This window comes from Chinchilla lanigera, unplaced genomic scaffold (genome assembly GCF_000276665.1).
Source record: "Chinchilla lanigera isolate Chin_1 unplaced genomic scaffold, ChiLan1.0 scaffold00013, whole genome shotgun sequence".
NCBI classification, from domain to species: domain Eukaryota; kingdom Metazoa; phylum Chordata; class Mammalia; order Rodentia; family Chinchillidae; genus Chinchilla; species Chinchilla lanigera.
The window spans coordinates 13,867,242-13,883,565 of NW_004955414.1; the positions used below are offsets into that span (position 1 = coordinate 13,867,242).

At 45.9% G+C, this 16,324-nt stretch overlaps 2 protein-coding genes across 2 annotated transcripts; one reads left to right on the forward strand and one right to left on the reverse strand.

Moving 5' to 3' along the window:
* The first annotated feature begins 638 nt into the window (after positions 1-638).
* Positions 639-10,799, forward strand: Ndufc2 (NADH dehydrogenase (ubiquinone) 1, subcomplex unknown, 2, 14.5kDa). The gene is made up of 3 exons (XM_005379822.2): positions 639-959; positions 6,637-6,780; positions 10,634-10,799. Exons 1-3 carry the CDS (start codon positions 791-793, stop codon positions 10,681-10,683), a joined length of 363 nt encoding a protein of 120 aa, XP_005379879.1. The 5' UTR covers positions 639-790; the 3' UTR covers positions 10,684-10,799.
* A 1,054-nt stretch (positions 10,800-11,853) lies between these two features.
* On the reverse strand, positions 11,854-16,137 carry Thrsp (thyroid hormone responsive). The gene is made up of 2 exons (XM_005379823.2): positions 15,046-16,137; positions 11,854-12,491 (listed from the first exon to the last, which is right to left on the reverse strand). Exon 1 carries the CDS (start codon positions 15,510-15,512, stop codon positions 15,066-15,068), a length of 447 nt encoding a protein of 148 aa, XP_005379880.1. The 5' UTR covers positions 15,513-16,137; the 3' UTR covers positions 11,854-12,491; positions 15,046-15,065.
* Between the last annotated feature and the right edge of the window lie 187 nt (positions 16,138-16,324).

Below are 16,324 nucleotides of genomic sequence, written 5' to 3' on the forward strand. Positions count from 1 at the left end.
AAGACTTGATCTCTGTACAGTGTGGGGAAAGCTTCCTGAAGAAAGCTGTTCAAAGTTGGAAGCTCCCCATTATTGGGGGTAGGAACTGAACAAAGGCTGGGCAATTACTTGACAGAATGTCTTTCTCTCATTCATCAAACCTTTAAAGAATACTTCTTCCCTCGGCCTTGAGCAAGGAACTGAAGACCCAGAGGTAAAAGAAATATTTTAGGGTGCTGCCCCCAAAGCTGAATTTCAAGACTAAGCCAACCGATCCAGTCCTGGGCTTCTTTGAATTCTTTGTTGTGCCTGGACCTTAACTTTAGGCTTTGGAGGGTAGAGCTGTGCGAACGAACGGCCGGAAACAGGAGAATAGCTTTTGTAGTGTTTCCATTAATGATTCCCACTTGTGAGTGCTGAATGCAAAGACGAATTTTTGCTGAAGGGATAGGCAACCCCACATGAGGAAATTAGGCCGGAAAAAAAATAATAATAACGTCTCCTAGCTTTTGTCAAGTTTAGTTCGTTTGGCGTATCCGAATCGTTGGTACCAGGGGCCCAAACCTTCACTTCTACCATAAGAATTAGCGCCAGCGAGCGAGCGGCCTGAGCCATTTCGTAGCCGGAACCTCTTGCACTGAGTTCCGGGTGGCACGCACCGGGAAGGATTTGGGCGCTGCACCGCCGCGCACGCCGTCCTTCAGCCGGGCGCCGGGAGGAGAAGGCTTCCCGCTGAGGCCCCTCCAGGTCGTGGTGGTTTTCCTCGTGCTTGGCGATCTGAGGCTAGGCCTCGAGTGGAAACGGTGCCAATATGATGACCGGACGGCCGGGCCGAGTGCCCTTAAAGTTGGTACCAGATGAGGCCCGGAGTCTGCCTCCGCCCAAACTGACCGACCCGCGGCTTCTCTACTTCGGCTTCCTAGGCTACTGCTCAGGCTTACTCGATAATGGGCTCCGGCGGAGGCCGCCGCTGACCGCGGGTGAGGGCCGCGCGCGCGGGAGCCGCGGGGAGGGGAGGGGATCGCAGGGCGGCGCGCTGGCTCGCCGGAGGCTCCCCGGACCCCCACCCCACCCCACCGGGTGCTTCTACTGCTCTGGGCCCTTCCGCCTCGCGGGTCGCCTCGGTTCCTCGCGCTGCCTGGCCCTCCCATCAGCCCTTAAGAATCGGGCAAAGCAAGGCTGTCGTTGTCCGCTTGAGGAAACGGGTGCTTGTATGTCGCAGAGCCTGTTTATAAATTAGACCTCAGAGTGTGCACTCGAAACCAGCACTTTGCAAACTTAACGTGCTTTGCAAACAGTGTGCATAAGAATAGCCGGCTGTGGGCTGAGGATTTCGCTCAGCGGCACAGCGCCTGCCTGGCAAGTGCAAGGTCGTGAGTTCGATTCCCGGTACCGGGAAAAAAAAAAAAAAAAAAGAATAGCCGGCCGAGGTGGCTTTCCCTGCTGTAATAATCCCAGCAATGGGAGGCTGAGACAGAAGGACCTAGTGTTAGAGTCCAGCCTGGGCTTCATATTGAGACCCCGTCTCAAAAGAATTATACACACACCTGAAATCTCATCACTAGGGAGGCTGAGGCAGGAAGATCACTGCAAGTTCAAGGCCAGCTTGAACTACATCGTGAGACCCTGTCTCAAAAAAACCAGACAGTAGTTATCATCATCCAGGGATCTTGTTAAAATGCAGATTCGGGTTTACAAGGGCTGGGGAAGGTCCTAATACTGTTTGGAGGCTCCCAGATTACTACTGCTGCTGGTCTGGGGACCACACTTTGATTAGGAAGCTTTCAACAACCAGTATGCTATATTTCCCAGTGATATGCCATTGGCCTCCTGTCAAAGACTGTCTTGATAATAGCTGCCACAGTAGTTGCGCTAAGAGGAATGGATTTCCAAAAGAAAAGACAAGAAGGTTTGAAGAGATGTCTTTGAACTTAGCTTTGGTTATCTGGCAGAACTTAGAAAAAGAGCTTTCTAAGCCTATGGAGTTAGTGGGAGCAAATAAAGTCAGGGCTTTCCAAATGGGGTACCCTTGACTGAGTGTACAGGATTGGGTAATAAGGCTGCAAAGATTAGATAGAGGATGGTGAATTCTCTAAGCAGGCAGAAACCTTACAAGCTTTTGGGAGCTGAGGGAGTGCTGTGATCAGACCTGTGTTTTTAAAGGTCAGCTTTGTCAGCAGTGTGAAACACTCATTGGAGCTGAGAAGCACAGCTAGGGAAAAGAAATAAATGGCACCGGCTACTGGAGATCATCCCACGTGTGCCTCTTGGGATGTCAGCTCCCAGACCATCAAATCCAAGCATTTCCAGTGTTCAAATAGTATTGAAACCCCGTCTCCCTTGGACTGACCCCTCAGTACAGAAGGTGTAAGCTTTGTCCATTTCTGCCTCTGAGAATATGGCGTTTTTCTCCCTTGTTAGCAGCACTCCACACTTGCCCAAGCCTGTCACTTGGTATAATGAGCTTCCCTTGGGAACTTCACTTTAGGCAAGTGAATTGGTGAGGCCATCCAGAGCCAGTGTCTTCATCTATAAAATGAGAGCAGTTCATACTCCGTGTTTGTTGTGAGAATTAAGTGAGGTTCTATAGGTAAAATGCCTGACATACAGAGGCACTGGATGAAGTTCCTTTCTCTTAGCTCTTATTCATGCATTTGTTCAACACTGAGCTTTTCTGTGTGCCGAGCACTGGATTATATACTGGCTATATGGGGTGAGGAATACCATCCCAGCCCTAAACAAGTAAATCCATTACTAACCTCCGTGTGATAGATAGGTACACGTTTTGATTAGAGGTGGGTGAACAGAGGGTGCTTTGGGAGCACAAAAAGAGATACAGATGGGAGGAAGAATGTTGCAGAGGAAGTAAGTCTAAAATATGGAGGTGTGTACTGCTTAATCTCACATTTTTGTCAGTGTAGCCTTTCCAGGAGACAGAAAAGCCAAGTAGCTAAGGGCTTGTGCTTTTGGATTTGATACTACCCTCGTCCTTGTAAGCCACTTGATTTTAAGTAAGTTTTCTAACTCAAAACCAGAGAAGATAATGTTTATAAAGCAAAGCCTAGTTTATAAAGCAAAAACTAGTTCCAAGTTCCTGAGTTTCCTGAACTTCCCTAAATCCTTTGGAAAATTTAGATGCTGAAGACTTTTGAAATCATTGTCTTTTTGGCATTTATTGAGTGCATGTGGCGTTTGTCTCGTTCAGTGTCTGGCATATAGTAGAATAGAATACAATAAAATAACTACTTATGAAATGAGTAAGTGTAGCTAGATTGCAAGAGAAGTGCAAAACACGGCCCTCCAGAGGCTTACAGTCCAGATGGCCGTACCAGTTAAGAACCAAATTATGGTACAAGTTTATGCTCCTAGGGTAGCGAATGTGACACATAAATGACGTTTGTAAGAGAGGTAAAGAAGTGAGGAAAGAGGAAGATGATGGATTTTCTGTCCTAGAGAGTATGAGCATTCTCTGGGTAATAATGGAATATTAGCCACTTGCCAGTCCAGTTACCTAAATACAGATGACCAAAAATTGCATATTTATATGTATTAAGTGCTATGTAAACATGAATCAAGTATTGGCTTTACCTAATGATAGAAACAAATGAATTACTGTAGTAACTTACATAGTAATTAAGGTGAATTCAGGTTGGGGATATAGCTCAACAGTGCAGCGCCTGCCTGAGTTTGATTCCCAGTACTCCGCTCCACCCCCCAAAAAAGATGAATTCATCCTTTTAACTCTAGGAAATGGGGATATTTCTTAGAGGAATTGATATCAGCTCAACTCTGAGTTGAGTCCTGAAGGATGATGTCCTCGCTGGGCACAGAAACAACAAGTTCGTGGTATTTTAAGCGTGAAAGTTTTATGTGAAGAATTCAGGGTTGTTGAGTATTGCTGGATGCAGTGTACATACCAGGAAGTGTCAGAAAGGGAAGGTAAGAGTTGGCTCACGAATGGCCGTATTCAGGAGTTGAACTCCTTTTTGACAACATTGAAGGGTACAAGGGACTACATGATAGGCTTGCATTTTAGTTAGATTCCTAGTGACAGAATACAAGCTAGGATCAGAGGGAATGACTGGTGTGACAGGGAGATCAGATAGTGCAAGTGAGAGAGCTCCCCTAAATCAAGGAGAGGAGATACTCACCAGGTAAGGTTGATAGGACTCCGTAACTAGATATGAGAGGAATTAGAATAAAGGATGATTAGCCAGGTGTAGTGGCATACACCTCGAATCCTAGTATTCTAGGAGACTGAGGCAGGAGGATTGCGAGTTAGACCCCAACCTGGACAATTTAGGGACTTCGTGAGACTCTGTCTCAAAATATAAAATGTAGAAGGGCTGGAGATGTAACTCAGTGCAAAGGCCCTGGGTTCAATTCCCAGAACCAGTACCACCATAAAAAAAAGTATGATCACTTGTTTGGTTTTTTTAGTATCAGGAATCGAACCTTGTGCTTGCCAGGCAGGTGCTTGTGCCTCTGAGCTATATCTCCAGCCGATGATCACTTTTTTGGTCATACGTGCCTGTAATTATAGTACTTTGGGAGGCTGAGGCAGGAGGATCACAAGTTCAAGCCCATCCTGGAAATTTAGTGAGATAGTGAGACCCTGTCTCAAAATTAAAATTTAGGGCTGGGCATATAGCTCAGTGGCACATGTGCCTGCCTAGCAAGTGCAAGGTCCTGAGTTCAATTCCCAGTACCAAAAATAAATTAATTAATTAATTAATTACATTTTAACAAAGGATTAAAATCAAATGTATGCAGGTCATGGTGGCACATGCCTGTTATCCCAGCATTCGGGAGACTGAAGCAGGAGGATCTTTGCAAGTTCAAGACCAGCCTGGGCTACAAAGTGAGCTCAAGCCCAGCCTGAACTGCAGAGCGAGACCCTGTCTCAAAAAGACAAAAATAAATAAATAAATAAACAAACAATAAAAATGAATGGAGACCCTGGGTTCCATTCCCTAGTGGGAGGAGGCAAAAATGATTACTGTGTTTATGACTTAGATTCCTTAGCAAATGATCTTGTCATTTTCTGAGATAGGAAAAAGGTATAATAAGGAAAGAAAGGTGTTGTGTTTAGAGAATCCGTGTTAATACGTCTGTCAAACATTCGGGGTATATGTGTTACTCAGCATAATTGTTCAGGTTGGACATACTTATGGATCATTAGCACATGAATAGTAAAGACTATAGCAGTAAATAAATTCCCCAAATGAACATGTGTGACAAGATGAGATGACTGCGGGAAGAATTCTGGGACATAGTTAGAAACTTCAACTTGCAGTAAAACTTTGTAAATACTTTCCATGTATCAGGTTCACACACATGAACTCACTTTCAGACTTTCAATTCTGACTCCCCAGGCCATGTGATTTGACCCAGTCTCATAGTAGGGTGACTTTTTCTTTCTGTCTTTCTTTATTTTTTTAAAGACAACTTGTTGCCCAGGCTGTCTTCAAACTCCTGGGCTCAAGCAACCGTCCTACATCAGCCTCCTGAGTAGGATTAGTATCACAGAATTCCATGCTGTTAGAAATGGGATGATTTTGTGTGTGTGTGTTTTTTAAAATTTTTATTGGTACATTTTGCATATACATAATGATAATATTCATCATAATTTGTACTTGCACATGGTGTATCTTGCTGCTGCTTTTTTTCCCATTCCCCACCCCTCTCTTTAACCTCTTTCCCCCTCCTTATGTATAAAAACTTTGTTTCCATTTTTTCTTGTCCCTTCTTTATTTTTTTTTAAATTTTAAAACTTTTTTGTCTTTTTGAGACAGGGTCTCAGTCTGCAGTTCAGGGTGGGCTTGAGCTCACTTTGTAGCCCAGGCTGGTCTCAAACTTGCAGTGATCCTCCTGCCTCAGCCTCCCAAGTACTGGGATTACAGGTGTGTGCCACCATGCCCAGGCTGTTTTTTTTTTTGAGGCAGGGTCTCACTATGGGTCCTAGGCTGGATTTAAAATCACACTACTACCTTATCCTACCGAGTGCTAGGATGACAAAAGCGTAGCACCATGACCGGCTGCCTGTTCTTAGTCTAGGATTTTTCATATCTCCATTCTTCCAGTAAGTGTTTTATAAAACCTAAATTTAAAATGCGTTGGGTTCTTGCCAGGCATGGTAGCGCATGCCTGTAATCCAGCTCTCGGGAGGCTGAAGCAGGAAGATCACTGTGAGTCCAAGGCCAGCCTGAATTGCACAGCGAGACCCTGTCTCAAAACAAGAAAGTTGGGTTCTATTGGTAATTATATTTGCAGAGTTAATGTTGCTCTTCATAGTTGCTACATTTCCTTAAGGCGTGGGATATCTCAGGGTCAAGGTCAGTTAAGGCTGTGTAAAGTAGAAAAGCTTTTTTTTTTGTTGTTTTTTTGAGACAGGGTCTCACTATGCAGTTCAGGCTGGCCTTGAGCTCACTTTGTAACCCACGCTGGCCTCAAACTCAAAGATCCTCCTTTCTCAGCCTCCTGAGTGCTGGGATTACAGGCGTGCACCACCACGCCCAGCTCGAAAAGCCTTTTTTGTTTTAAAAGAATGTTAGGAATACCATAACAATAAGTTATATATCTAAAATGTAAAAATGTAATTCTTTGTGTACATTGGCTGATTTTTACTTTCTTTGGGATTTGTCATTTGAATTTCAGGTGTGCATCGCCAGCTTCTGTATGTTACTTCCTTTATGTTTATTGGATATTACCTTCTAAAACGGCAAGACTATATGTATGCCATCAGGGATCATGACATGTTTGCATATATGAAATCACATCCGGAGGATTTTCCTGAGAAAGGTATTTCAAGTTAATTGTAGAAAACTACTCTGTATCATATTTGCTGGTTAATCTTATCCATGGTTTCAGGCACTTTCTATGTTTTGTGACTCCCTTTTGGGGGGCAGGGTACTGGGAATTGAGCTCCGGACCTCACGATTGCCAGGCAAGTGCCGCATCGCTGAGCTACATCCCTGACCCTTTCATTTCTCTTTAATCCCTTTCCCTCCCTTCCTCCCTCCTTCCTCCTCTACTTTCACTTTCCTCATTCTCATTCTTGTTGATATAATTGATCGTAGCTCATGTTTACAGTGTATGATGTTTTCATGCACTGACATCATCAGGTTCCTGTACAGGCACGCCCTTATTCTGCTTCCTTCCCCTCGCTCTCTCCCCTCACCCTGGGTCTCTTTGACACATTTCCACTTGCAAGAGATCCATCTCCCTGTCTCCTTCTATCCATCCTATTAATTTGTTTGTACTTCGCCGTACTCAAATAAGAGATATCATATGGTATTTAAACTTATATGTATGGTTCATTTCACTCAACATTATATTTTCCAGGTGCATCCACTAGATCAGAATCTCTTAAATTTGTATATTCAGTATTTTTATTGTTTCACTTTTTTGAGACAGAGTTTGCTGTGTAGCTTAGCCTTCTGAGTGCTGGAAGTACAGATGTGTACCACCACGCCCAGCCCCATATAGTCAGTTTTTGACTGAGTACTTCTGTATCTCTTGGACAACAAATAAAAGTCACATTCCCTCTGCCTTCCAGAGGCAGATCATTCAAATTTGCAGTCCTCCTGGCATCCATGCAAAGTGCTGGTATTCCAAGCCTGCACCACTACATCCAGCTTGGTTTTATTTCTGCTAGCAACAATCTGATCACTCCTTTTGGCTTAAAATACTATCTGTTAAACTGAGCAGAGTGGACACACCTGTAATGACAGCACTCAGGAGGCTGAAGTAGGAGGATCACTTTGAGTTCAAGACCAGCCTGAATCTCATAGCAAGATCCTGTCTCAAAAAAAACAAAACAGGGGCTGGGGATGTAGCTCAGCAGTGCACTGCCTGCCTGGCAAGCAGGAGGCCCTGAGTTCAAGTTCTGGGACCACAAAACAAAACAAAATGCTATCTGTTGCCTACAGGATAAAATCCCTATTGAGGTAATAAAATCCAGACTGAGGTAATCATTTCCCCAGGCTGAGGTACACTTGGGCCATTCCTTTTTATTTTCCACATTATACACACACGTGTCTCTCCCTGGACAGTAGCTTCCTCTTTACCTCCCCAGCCTTTAGCCCAGATCCTGCACATAGCATCGTGTACAAATAACAGATGGGAATCCTGCTCTGTCTCCCGTCAGTTGTCTGTCGGTGTTGCCGTGTGCTGGGGGGAGGGGTAGAGGAGTAAGTGGGGGTGCACAGGCCAGTGGTGCTCTTGGCCCTATTTCCACCCTGTCCATGGAGCAAATTCCTGCTTAAGATTTTATGTCACTGAAGCCTTCACCAGCTACAGACGGTAGTTCCCTCATTGTTACGTGCGTCTTCTTGCCACTGGAAGAGCAGGTACAGCACAGATGGGCACACAAGGTGGGCGCTCTTCTAGGCTGGGAATTTAAGTTACCAGGACAATTTTGTCATGATGGTGGTACTGGAAACTGCCCCTGGGGTCCTCTACTGCTGTGCTTCTCCCCCAGCTCTTTCGGGGTTTTTTTGGTTTTATTTTTGCATAGGGTGTTGTTAAATTGCCTTGGCTGACCTTGAACTTGTGACCCTGCTACCTCAGCCTCCTGAGTGCCTGGGATTATAGGCATGTACTACTGTCCCTGGCTAACTAGGAACATTTTTGTCTTCCTAGGGCCTCAGAGTGTTTGACATTCATATGGAAATGAATATAGGAAGATTTTGAACTTATATATATAAACAGGTTTTACATAGATTTTCCTGTGTAAAATGATTTTCCTGTTCATATAAATGTGTAATACAAAGCATTTCAGTTTCACTAGGCTGAGTGAATGATCCTGAAGCCTCTCTTAAGCTCTAAAATTTGATTACTCCATTACTCTATAATATTCCCATGAACTTTAGTCACATATGTGATATTTACGGTGGGTCAGGTGGGGAACATCCAAAACCACTGACTAGTTGAGCTTGGAGGACTCTTGGAAATACTGATTTGTAGAAGTGACACCAGGGCTGAGCAGTTAGTCCTCAGCACGGAGACTCCTGGATCCTTGCAGAGAACAGACATTCCCGCTTGCTGCCTCTGTCGGTAGAAGTTTGTGCCCGTGTGGGCTGTTTCTGCAAATAGTAGATCGGTGACAGTGGGCGTAGGGAGCTTACCCACAGCAGCTGCTGTCCTAGCAGACCTGAGCCCTCCCTCTTTATCCCTTTCTGCACCGCTCCAGCCAGGATAATCCTAGCTGTCTGGATGTCACCACAGTTCATGAAACAAAATGTATCAGCGAGTGCCAAGCCACAGTTGAGGATGAGAAAATAAAGAAAGGCTTAGGAGTTTCACTTAATCTATTTGAGCTGCGGTAACATAACACCTTAGAGTATGTCATTTATATCAGTTTGTTGTTTACAGTTCTGGAGGCTGGGAAGTCCAAGATCAAGGTGGCCAACGTTTTCAGGCTCTGGTGGGGCTTTTCTGCTTCATAGATGGCATCTTGCTGTGCTCTCACAGGGTGGAAGGACACACAAGCCCCCTCTAGTCTCATTTATGATACCCTCCTGTGCAACAGATGCTAACCTTGTTTATAAGGGCTTGATCCTCATGACCCAGTCACCTCCCAGGGGCTTCACTTTTGTTTTGTTTTGTAATGTGTCAGTACTGGAGACTGTACCCAGGGCTTTTGCACTGAGCTACATCCCAGCCTTTTTGTGTTTTTTTGAGACAGGGTTTCACTATGTAGTTCAGGCTGGCCTTGAACTCACTTTGTAGCCCAGGCTGACCTTGAACTCACAGTGATCCTCCTGCCTCAGTGCTGGGATTACAGGCGTGTGCCACCATGCTTAGCTTTTTTTTTTTTTTTTTTTAAATTTTGAAGCAAGGTCTCACTAAATTGTTAAATTGTCCAGGCTGAACTCAAACTTGACCTAGAGTGCCTGGGTTACTGCCATGTACTGCCACACCCAGCCAACCTTTCCTCTCTTAATGCTATATAGCACTGGGGAGTAGGTTTTAACATAAGGAATTTTGGAGGGATGCAGACATAGCAAGTCTCTTGTCAGTAAGATTGTTTGGGCCAAGGACATAGCTCAGGGGCACAGTGCCTGCCTGGCAAGCACAAGGTCCTTAGTTCGATTGCCAGTACAAGCAAATAAATAAACAAACAACTAAGGGGTCTTAAAAAAAATAGGCAAAAACTCTCAAACTAATCCCAGCACTCAGGAGGCTGAGGCAGGAGGATTGTTGTGAGTTCGAATCCAGCCTGGGCTACAAAGTGAGTTCAAGACCAGCCTGAACTACATAGTGAAACCCTTCTCAAAAAGACAAAAAAAATTTGTTCTTCATTTTTGTATTTTAGGAAAAAATATATATTGTTTTAGTTTTTGAAGCAGGGTCTTGCTTTGTAGTTCAGGCTGACTTTGAACTTACAGTTTGAACTTTGAACTTTGAACTGTATAGCCCAGGCTGACCTCAAACTCATGGCGATCTTCTTGCCTCAACCTCCTGAGTGCTGGGATTACAGTCATGTATCACCATACCCAGCTAGGAAATATAAATTTTAAAATTTATTTTGTGGTACAGGGACCTTGTGCATGCTAGGCAAGTACTCTACCCTGAGCTACAGTCCACCCTGAAGAAATGTAATTTCTTAAAGATAATCTCAAAATAAATTTTTGTGATCTTTCCTTTATAGATAAGAAAACTTACAGTGAAATTCATGAAGAATTCTATCCAGTTCGTTGAAGTCTTCAAAACACTTCATTTAATCAAGACCTGTTATTTCTGAATTTCATGGAATGTTTCCATGACCGAGGTTGATGTTAATCTCTGTGCTACAATTAAAATGATTATTATGAGTACTCTGACTCCTTTTTTATTGTAAGCAAAACAGTAAATAGCAGACAGCCAGTTTCCCTTCACCTAGTTTTAAGAAGATTTCTGAAAGATTTTTAGATGGCTTTTGGAGACTGGGATGAGGCTTGGTGTGAATGTTTCCTTAGGACACACAAGGCCCTGAGCTCAGTTCCTAATACTACAGAAAATAAATGAAATGGAACGAGTTCCAGGTTAGGTTAGGAAAACTTCAACTCTTGAGAAAAAATGTCCCATTGCCAATGAAGTTTTATTGCAACACAACTATGTTTATGTGTTGTTTCATGTTATCACAGCTTCCAAAGCCTGAAATAGTTAATGTCTGGCCCTTTACAGAAAAGGTTTGTCTGCTCCTGTCTAGTGCAGGCAGACACAAGGCCAGCCAGGGTACCAGACTAATTTTGATCCTATACATATTGAGAAGTCATGAAAGGGTTTTTAAGGAGCAACGATCAGGTCTATTTCTGAGCTCTGCGAAAATAGAGTGTGATTTAGAAGGAGACTTGAGATAGGGAGAAAGATTAAAACTGCTACTGCATAAAGGTCTGCTCTTCGATGGATCATTCTGGGGAAAGGGTTCCATAGCTAGTCTATGATGGGGCTTGGTACAATTAGAAATAAAAGACCACACCTGTGTGGAAGGAGGTTTTTTTTTTATATCCAAATGCTTTCCAAATAGCTTTTGTTTTCAAACTCACATTTCATAATCAGGTTGGTTTTTGAAGATTACTAAAATTGTATACATGATTTCAAATTGGGTGGCAGTATGAATGTAAGTAGGGGCAAAATCAAATTATCACTAGTGTGCTACTTGAAAAAAATGGAATCATGTCAGACAAGGTGCTTTAAAAATAAAGTGCCAGGCACAGTGGCACATGCCTGTCATCTCATTGTTTGGAAGGCTGAGGCAGAAGGATTGCTGTGAGTGCAAGCCTAGGCTACATAGTGAGTTCAAGGCTAGCCTTGACTACATAGGCAGGGCCTGCATCAAACATCCTCCATGCCCCTCCCTCCAGAAGAAAAATACACAAATACAAGGCATTTTTTTTTCTTAAATTGCTACTACAATAAATACGTTTATTTATAGTTAATCTGTTTAGTCAGGGTTGAGCAGGTACAGCAGGGTGAGCCACTTACTGCAATGGCCTCTGTTACTTCTTAGTTCTGTAAAACAGCAAGGACTAGAGCAGATACATAGGACAGGGTGAGAAAAAAATCAGCCTATTACAATAGCTCTCACATGCCAGGTACTTTTGATTCGTCTTGTTTCATTTCTGTAACCTTGTGAGGTAGATTCAGACTCCCGATTTGTGTGAGGGGGGATTCAGGCCCTGGTGGGTGACCGTGTCTGACATCCCATGGGATGACACCCCACAGGAGGGACGTGAACACTGGTCCTGTGCTGACATTCTGCTCATTCTGCGATCCCACACTGGACAGGTGGTGCTCGTGAACCACTGGTCACCACCCCACGTTGGTAAGGAGGGAAAGGAACTAAGCAGCGACAAACACCCTAAGGTGAGCCAGTGACGAGTCCGCAAACTGGAGCTTGCAGGGAAGTAGGGAAGCATCCTGGGCCAACTTGGCCTGCACAGCTACAGGTCCAGGCCTTTCTGCTCGCAGGGCTGACGAATCACTGTGGGTCCTCGTCCCAGAGGCTGCCTCTTGTGTGGCGTGATCTGCAGAGTGCAGAAAAATGTTAATGCCGAGGGAGTATAAATTCAAAGTACTGTCACAGGCCCATTGACATAGGAACGTGGTGAAAAAGTTGATGCTGCTGCCGCCAGGAAAGTGGCAGCACTCAACTGAGAATCACACACTATCAGCTGGGACCACTCATTTCCCCTCTGCATTTCACTCGCAGAAACAGAGGCAGAGATTGTCTAGGACAATGCAGAGCCAAGGAAAGAACCCCGGTTTGCCTGTGCGTGAGTTGGAGGTGGGGCCCAGGGCTTCTGCACTGAATACATCCCCAGCGTTGGGGGGCAGAGTTCTTTTTTTTTTTTTTTTGAAACATGGTCTCAATATATAGTTCAGTCTGGCCTTGAACTTACTGTGTAGCCCAGGCTGGCCTTGAACTTGTGTCAATTCTCTTGCCTCAGCCTCCTGGGAGCTGGAATTACAGGCAAGCGCCACCACACCTGGCTTTTTTTTTTTTTTTTTTTTTTGAGACAAGGCCTTGCTAAATCGTCCATGCAGGATAGACTTGAATTTGTGATCTTTTTGCCTCAGCCTCCCAGTTAAATTCCAGAACCACCTCTGCAAGGCAGGGTGAAGCCACAGGGGAGAGGAATGGGCTTGCGGTGGACAGTTAGACCTAGGCTGGAGAAGGGAAGGATGGCTGGGAAGCCCTGGAACAGAGCTCCGCAGGTCTGTGGATGGGTGGGGGTGTCCGTGTCCCCTCCCCCTCATGAGGGCAGCAGAGAATGGGTATCCTGCAAAGAACACTCAAGTCTGAAGTTGGGGCCAGTCATGCTTCTGTCCTCTAACTCTGTCTCGCTTTTGTCCTCTAACTGTCACTTTGGGCAACTCACTTCACTTTCCTGACTTTAATTTCCTTACAGTAAGCCAGGAATACAAATCTTGTCCACACATAAGCACCAGGTGGTTTGGGGATTCCAACAGCCACAGATGTGGTTTGTAACTGCTGCAGCCGGTCTGTGGGGGCAGGGCTGGCAGGTGGCACAGGGTCAAAACTGGCAGGTGCGATGGTCTAGATTCTCTTTACCCACAAGGGACCCACAGATGGCTGGGCCAGGCCCTCTTCCTACCCCTACCCTGTGCCAATACCTGCTGGTCAGGTCGCTGCTCCTTCACACTTCACAACCCCAGCCCCTCCCACACGGATGTATGGGCTCAGACCCCAGCACACAGGCATACGTCACGCAGCAGCGCACACCTGTGTGCTTAGCACGGCTTCACGCGCCAAGACAGTGATCCTTCAGATTTCTGTTTGGCTGGTTGCCACTCTGCCTATTGCAGGAATGCTGTGGGAAGCCTCACATACGTACCCCCATGTGCCATATAAATATAGTTGAAATTTTTTTTGTACTGGGAATCAATCTCAGGATCATGTACCTGCCAGGCAGGTGCTGAGCCGAGCTATATCCCCAGATGTGCCATATAAATATAATTTGCCGCTGGGCATGGTGATGCACAGCTGTAATCCCAAAATTTGGGAGGCTGAGGCAGGAAGATGGTGAGTACTAGGTTAGCCTGGGGCTACACAGCAAGTTCAAGGCCAGCCTAGACTACAAAGCAAGACCCTGTCTCAAAAACAAAAAGGAACAAGGGGCTGGGGATTTAGCTCAGTGGCACAGCGCCTGCCTGGCAAGCACAAGGTTGTAAGTTTGATTCCTGGTACCTGAAGAAAAAAATAAAAAACAAAAAGGAACAAACAAGAAAACAAAATATTATGAGCAAAAAGGTAATTTTCCATGACTTGAAAAAGTGAAAAGCATGCCATGCTCACATGGGATTCACAGTGCATACCTAAGTAACTACATCTTCATATGTAGCACGGAAATAATAAACTCATCTTTGTAGAATTACGGTGAGGTTTTGTTTCCAGTGCTAAGGAGCTTTGCACTAAGCTCCATCCCCATCCCTTTTGTCTTTTCTTTTGAGACAGGGTCAAAAAGTCACTAAACTGCCCGGACTGGGTTCAAACTGCTGATCCTCTTGCCTCCACTTCTCAGGGTGCTGAGATTACAGGTGTGCACCATCACATCTGGCTATTGTGAGAATTCTGTGTCAAGCACTTAGAAGCTGTGCTGACATTCAATGTGTACTCAAAGCTCCTAGCACATGACAGTGGAAGGTTCATTTAGGAGTCAGACGGGCTTTGTGGATGGTATCTCCCCTGAAGCTAATGTAGTTGTGTGTCTATGAACCTGAACTGCAGGGTCCATAGCTGTAATCAGGGTTTTGTTTTTGTTTTTGTTTTTGTTTTGAGACAGGGTCTCACTATGTAGTCCTAGGTAGGCCTTGAACTTACTATGTAGCCCAGGCTGGCCTCAAACCTCAAGGCGATCCTCCTGCCTCAGCATCTCGAGTGCCGGGATTACAGCATCTGGCACCTTGCCTTGCCTCCCACCATTACTCACCAATACTGGGTCGGAAGGGTCAGAAGGCAGGCCCAGTACTGTCCAAGAGCTAAACTGTCACTCTCCCACCAGGTTCCCAGGGAATGTCCCTCCATGGACTCTGACCCACGAGCATGGCCACCATTACCTTCCTCAGAGCTGGAGGCCTTACAGGACCTGTCCTGTCATTTCCTGGTACTTCCTCGTCACCTCCTGGGCTTTCAGAGTGAGGTGGGTGAGGATATGGTGCAGGCTGGAGAAGTGCAGATGGAACTGGGCTTCCAGGTCCACCTCTCTGGAGCTCCTCTCTTCCTCAGCCTCCACGGCGACAGCTTCCTCGTTCTCGGCTTTGTCGGCCTGGCGGCCTGCCACCTTGGCCTGCCACTCTTCCCTCGGCAGCAGCCCGTGGTCCACTTCCACACGGATGGCCTTGAGCATGGTGAAGTAGGTGTAGAGATCGGGGGCCTCGGCCTGCTCCCCAGGCCCGATCAGCTGCACGTCCCGCAGGAGGCTGGGGATCATCACCACCTGCTCCATGTTGTGTACCACGGCTGAGTACCGGTCCATGACGGTCAGCAGGCAGTTCTTGGGGTAGCGCTTGTTGAGCACCTGCATGGCTGCCTCCTCTTGCACACTGAGCCGGCCAGGCTGCCCCAGCACTATTTCTAGGCTTTGGCTCAGACGGCAGATTGAAAGGATGCCAAGACCCAGCCGCTGGGTTGACACAGCTCTAAGCCAATTCCAGAGTCTGGGCCCTGACGTCCGTATCTGGTGATCCGTCTGCCCAGGGACAGACCTGCCAACCTTCTGGGGGTCATTTCAGTTCCACGCCCTGCCTCAGCAAGGGCCCAGCTCTTCCTGCAGCTGCTTGCAATGCCAGTTCGAGGGAAGCTTTTCCCTTTGGCAGCTGGTGCACTTGACCCTAGGACGATCGGTCATTCTATTGGGTTACCTGAGGTCAAGCTGCTGCTTGCTGCCTGCTTGGGGTGGCCTCCTAAAGCACACCACCCACTTCTTCAACCTGGCCTCAGTTGTAAAATGGACAAGGGAAGAGGGCCACAGAATCAAACAGCCTGGTGTGGGGCAAAGAGCATGGATGCTGGAGCCAAAGCCCAGTGAGAAGAAAGTGTTGGACCATGCTCATGTCCTGGAGGTCTTCTACGTGGGGGGTGCTTTTCTACCCCATGCTTTATTTCAAACAAAACTCTTAGCAGATGCATGAGCCCAGTATCACTCCAGTCAGTCAGCAGGGTAAAGTATTTGCATAAAATAACACACTCATAACAATCATAAGGCAGGAGGATCGTTGCGAGTTTGAGACCAGCCTGGGCTACAAAGTGAGCTCGAGGCCAGCCTGAACTGCATAGTGAGACCCTGTCCCAAAAAGACAAAGAAAAAAAGAAAGTTCAAGGCCAGCCTACACTACA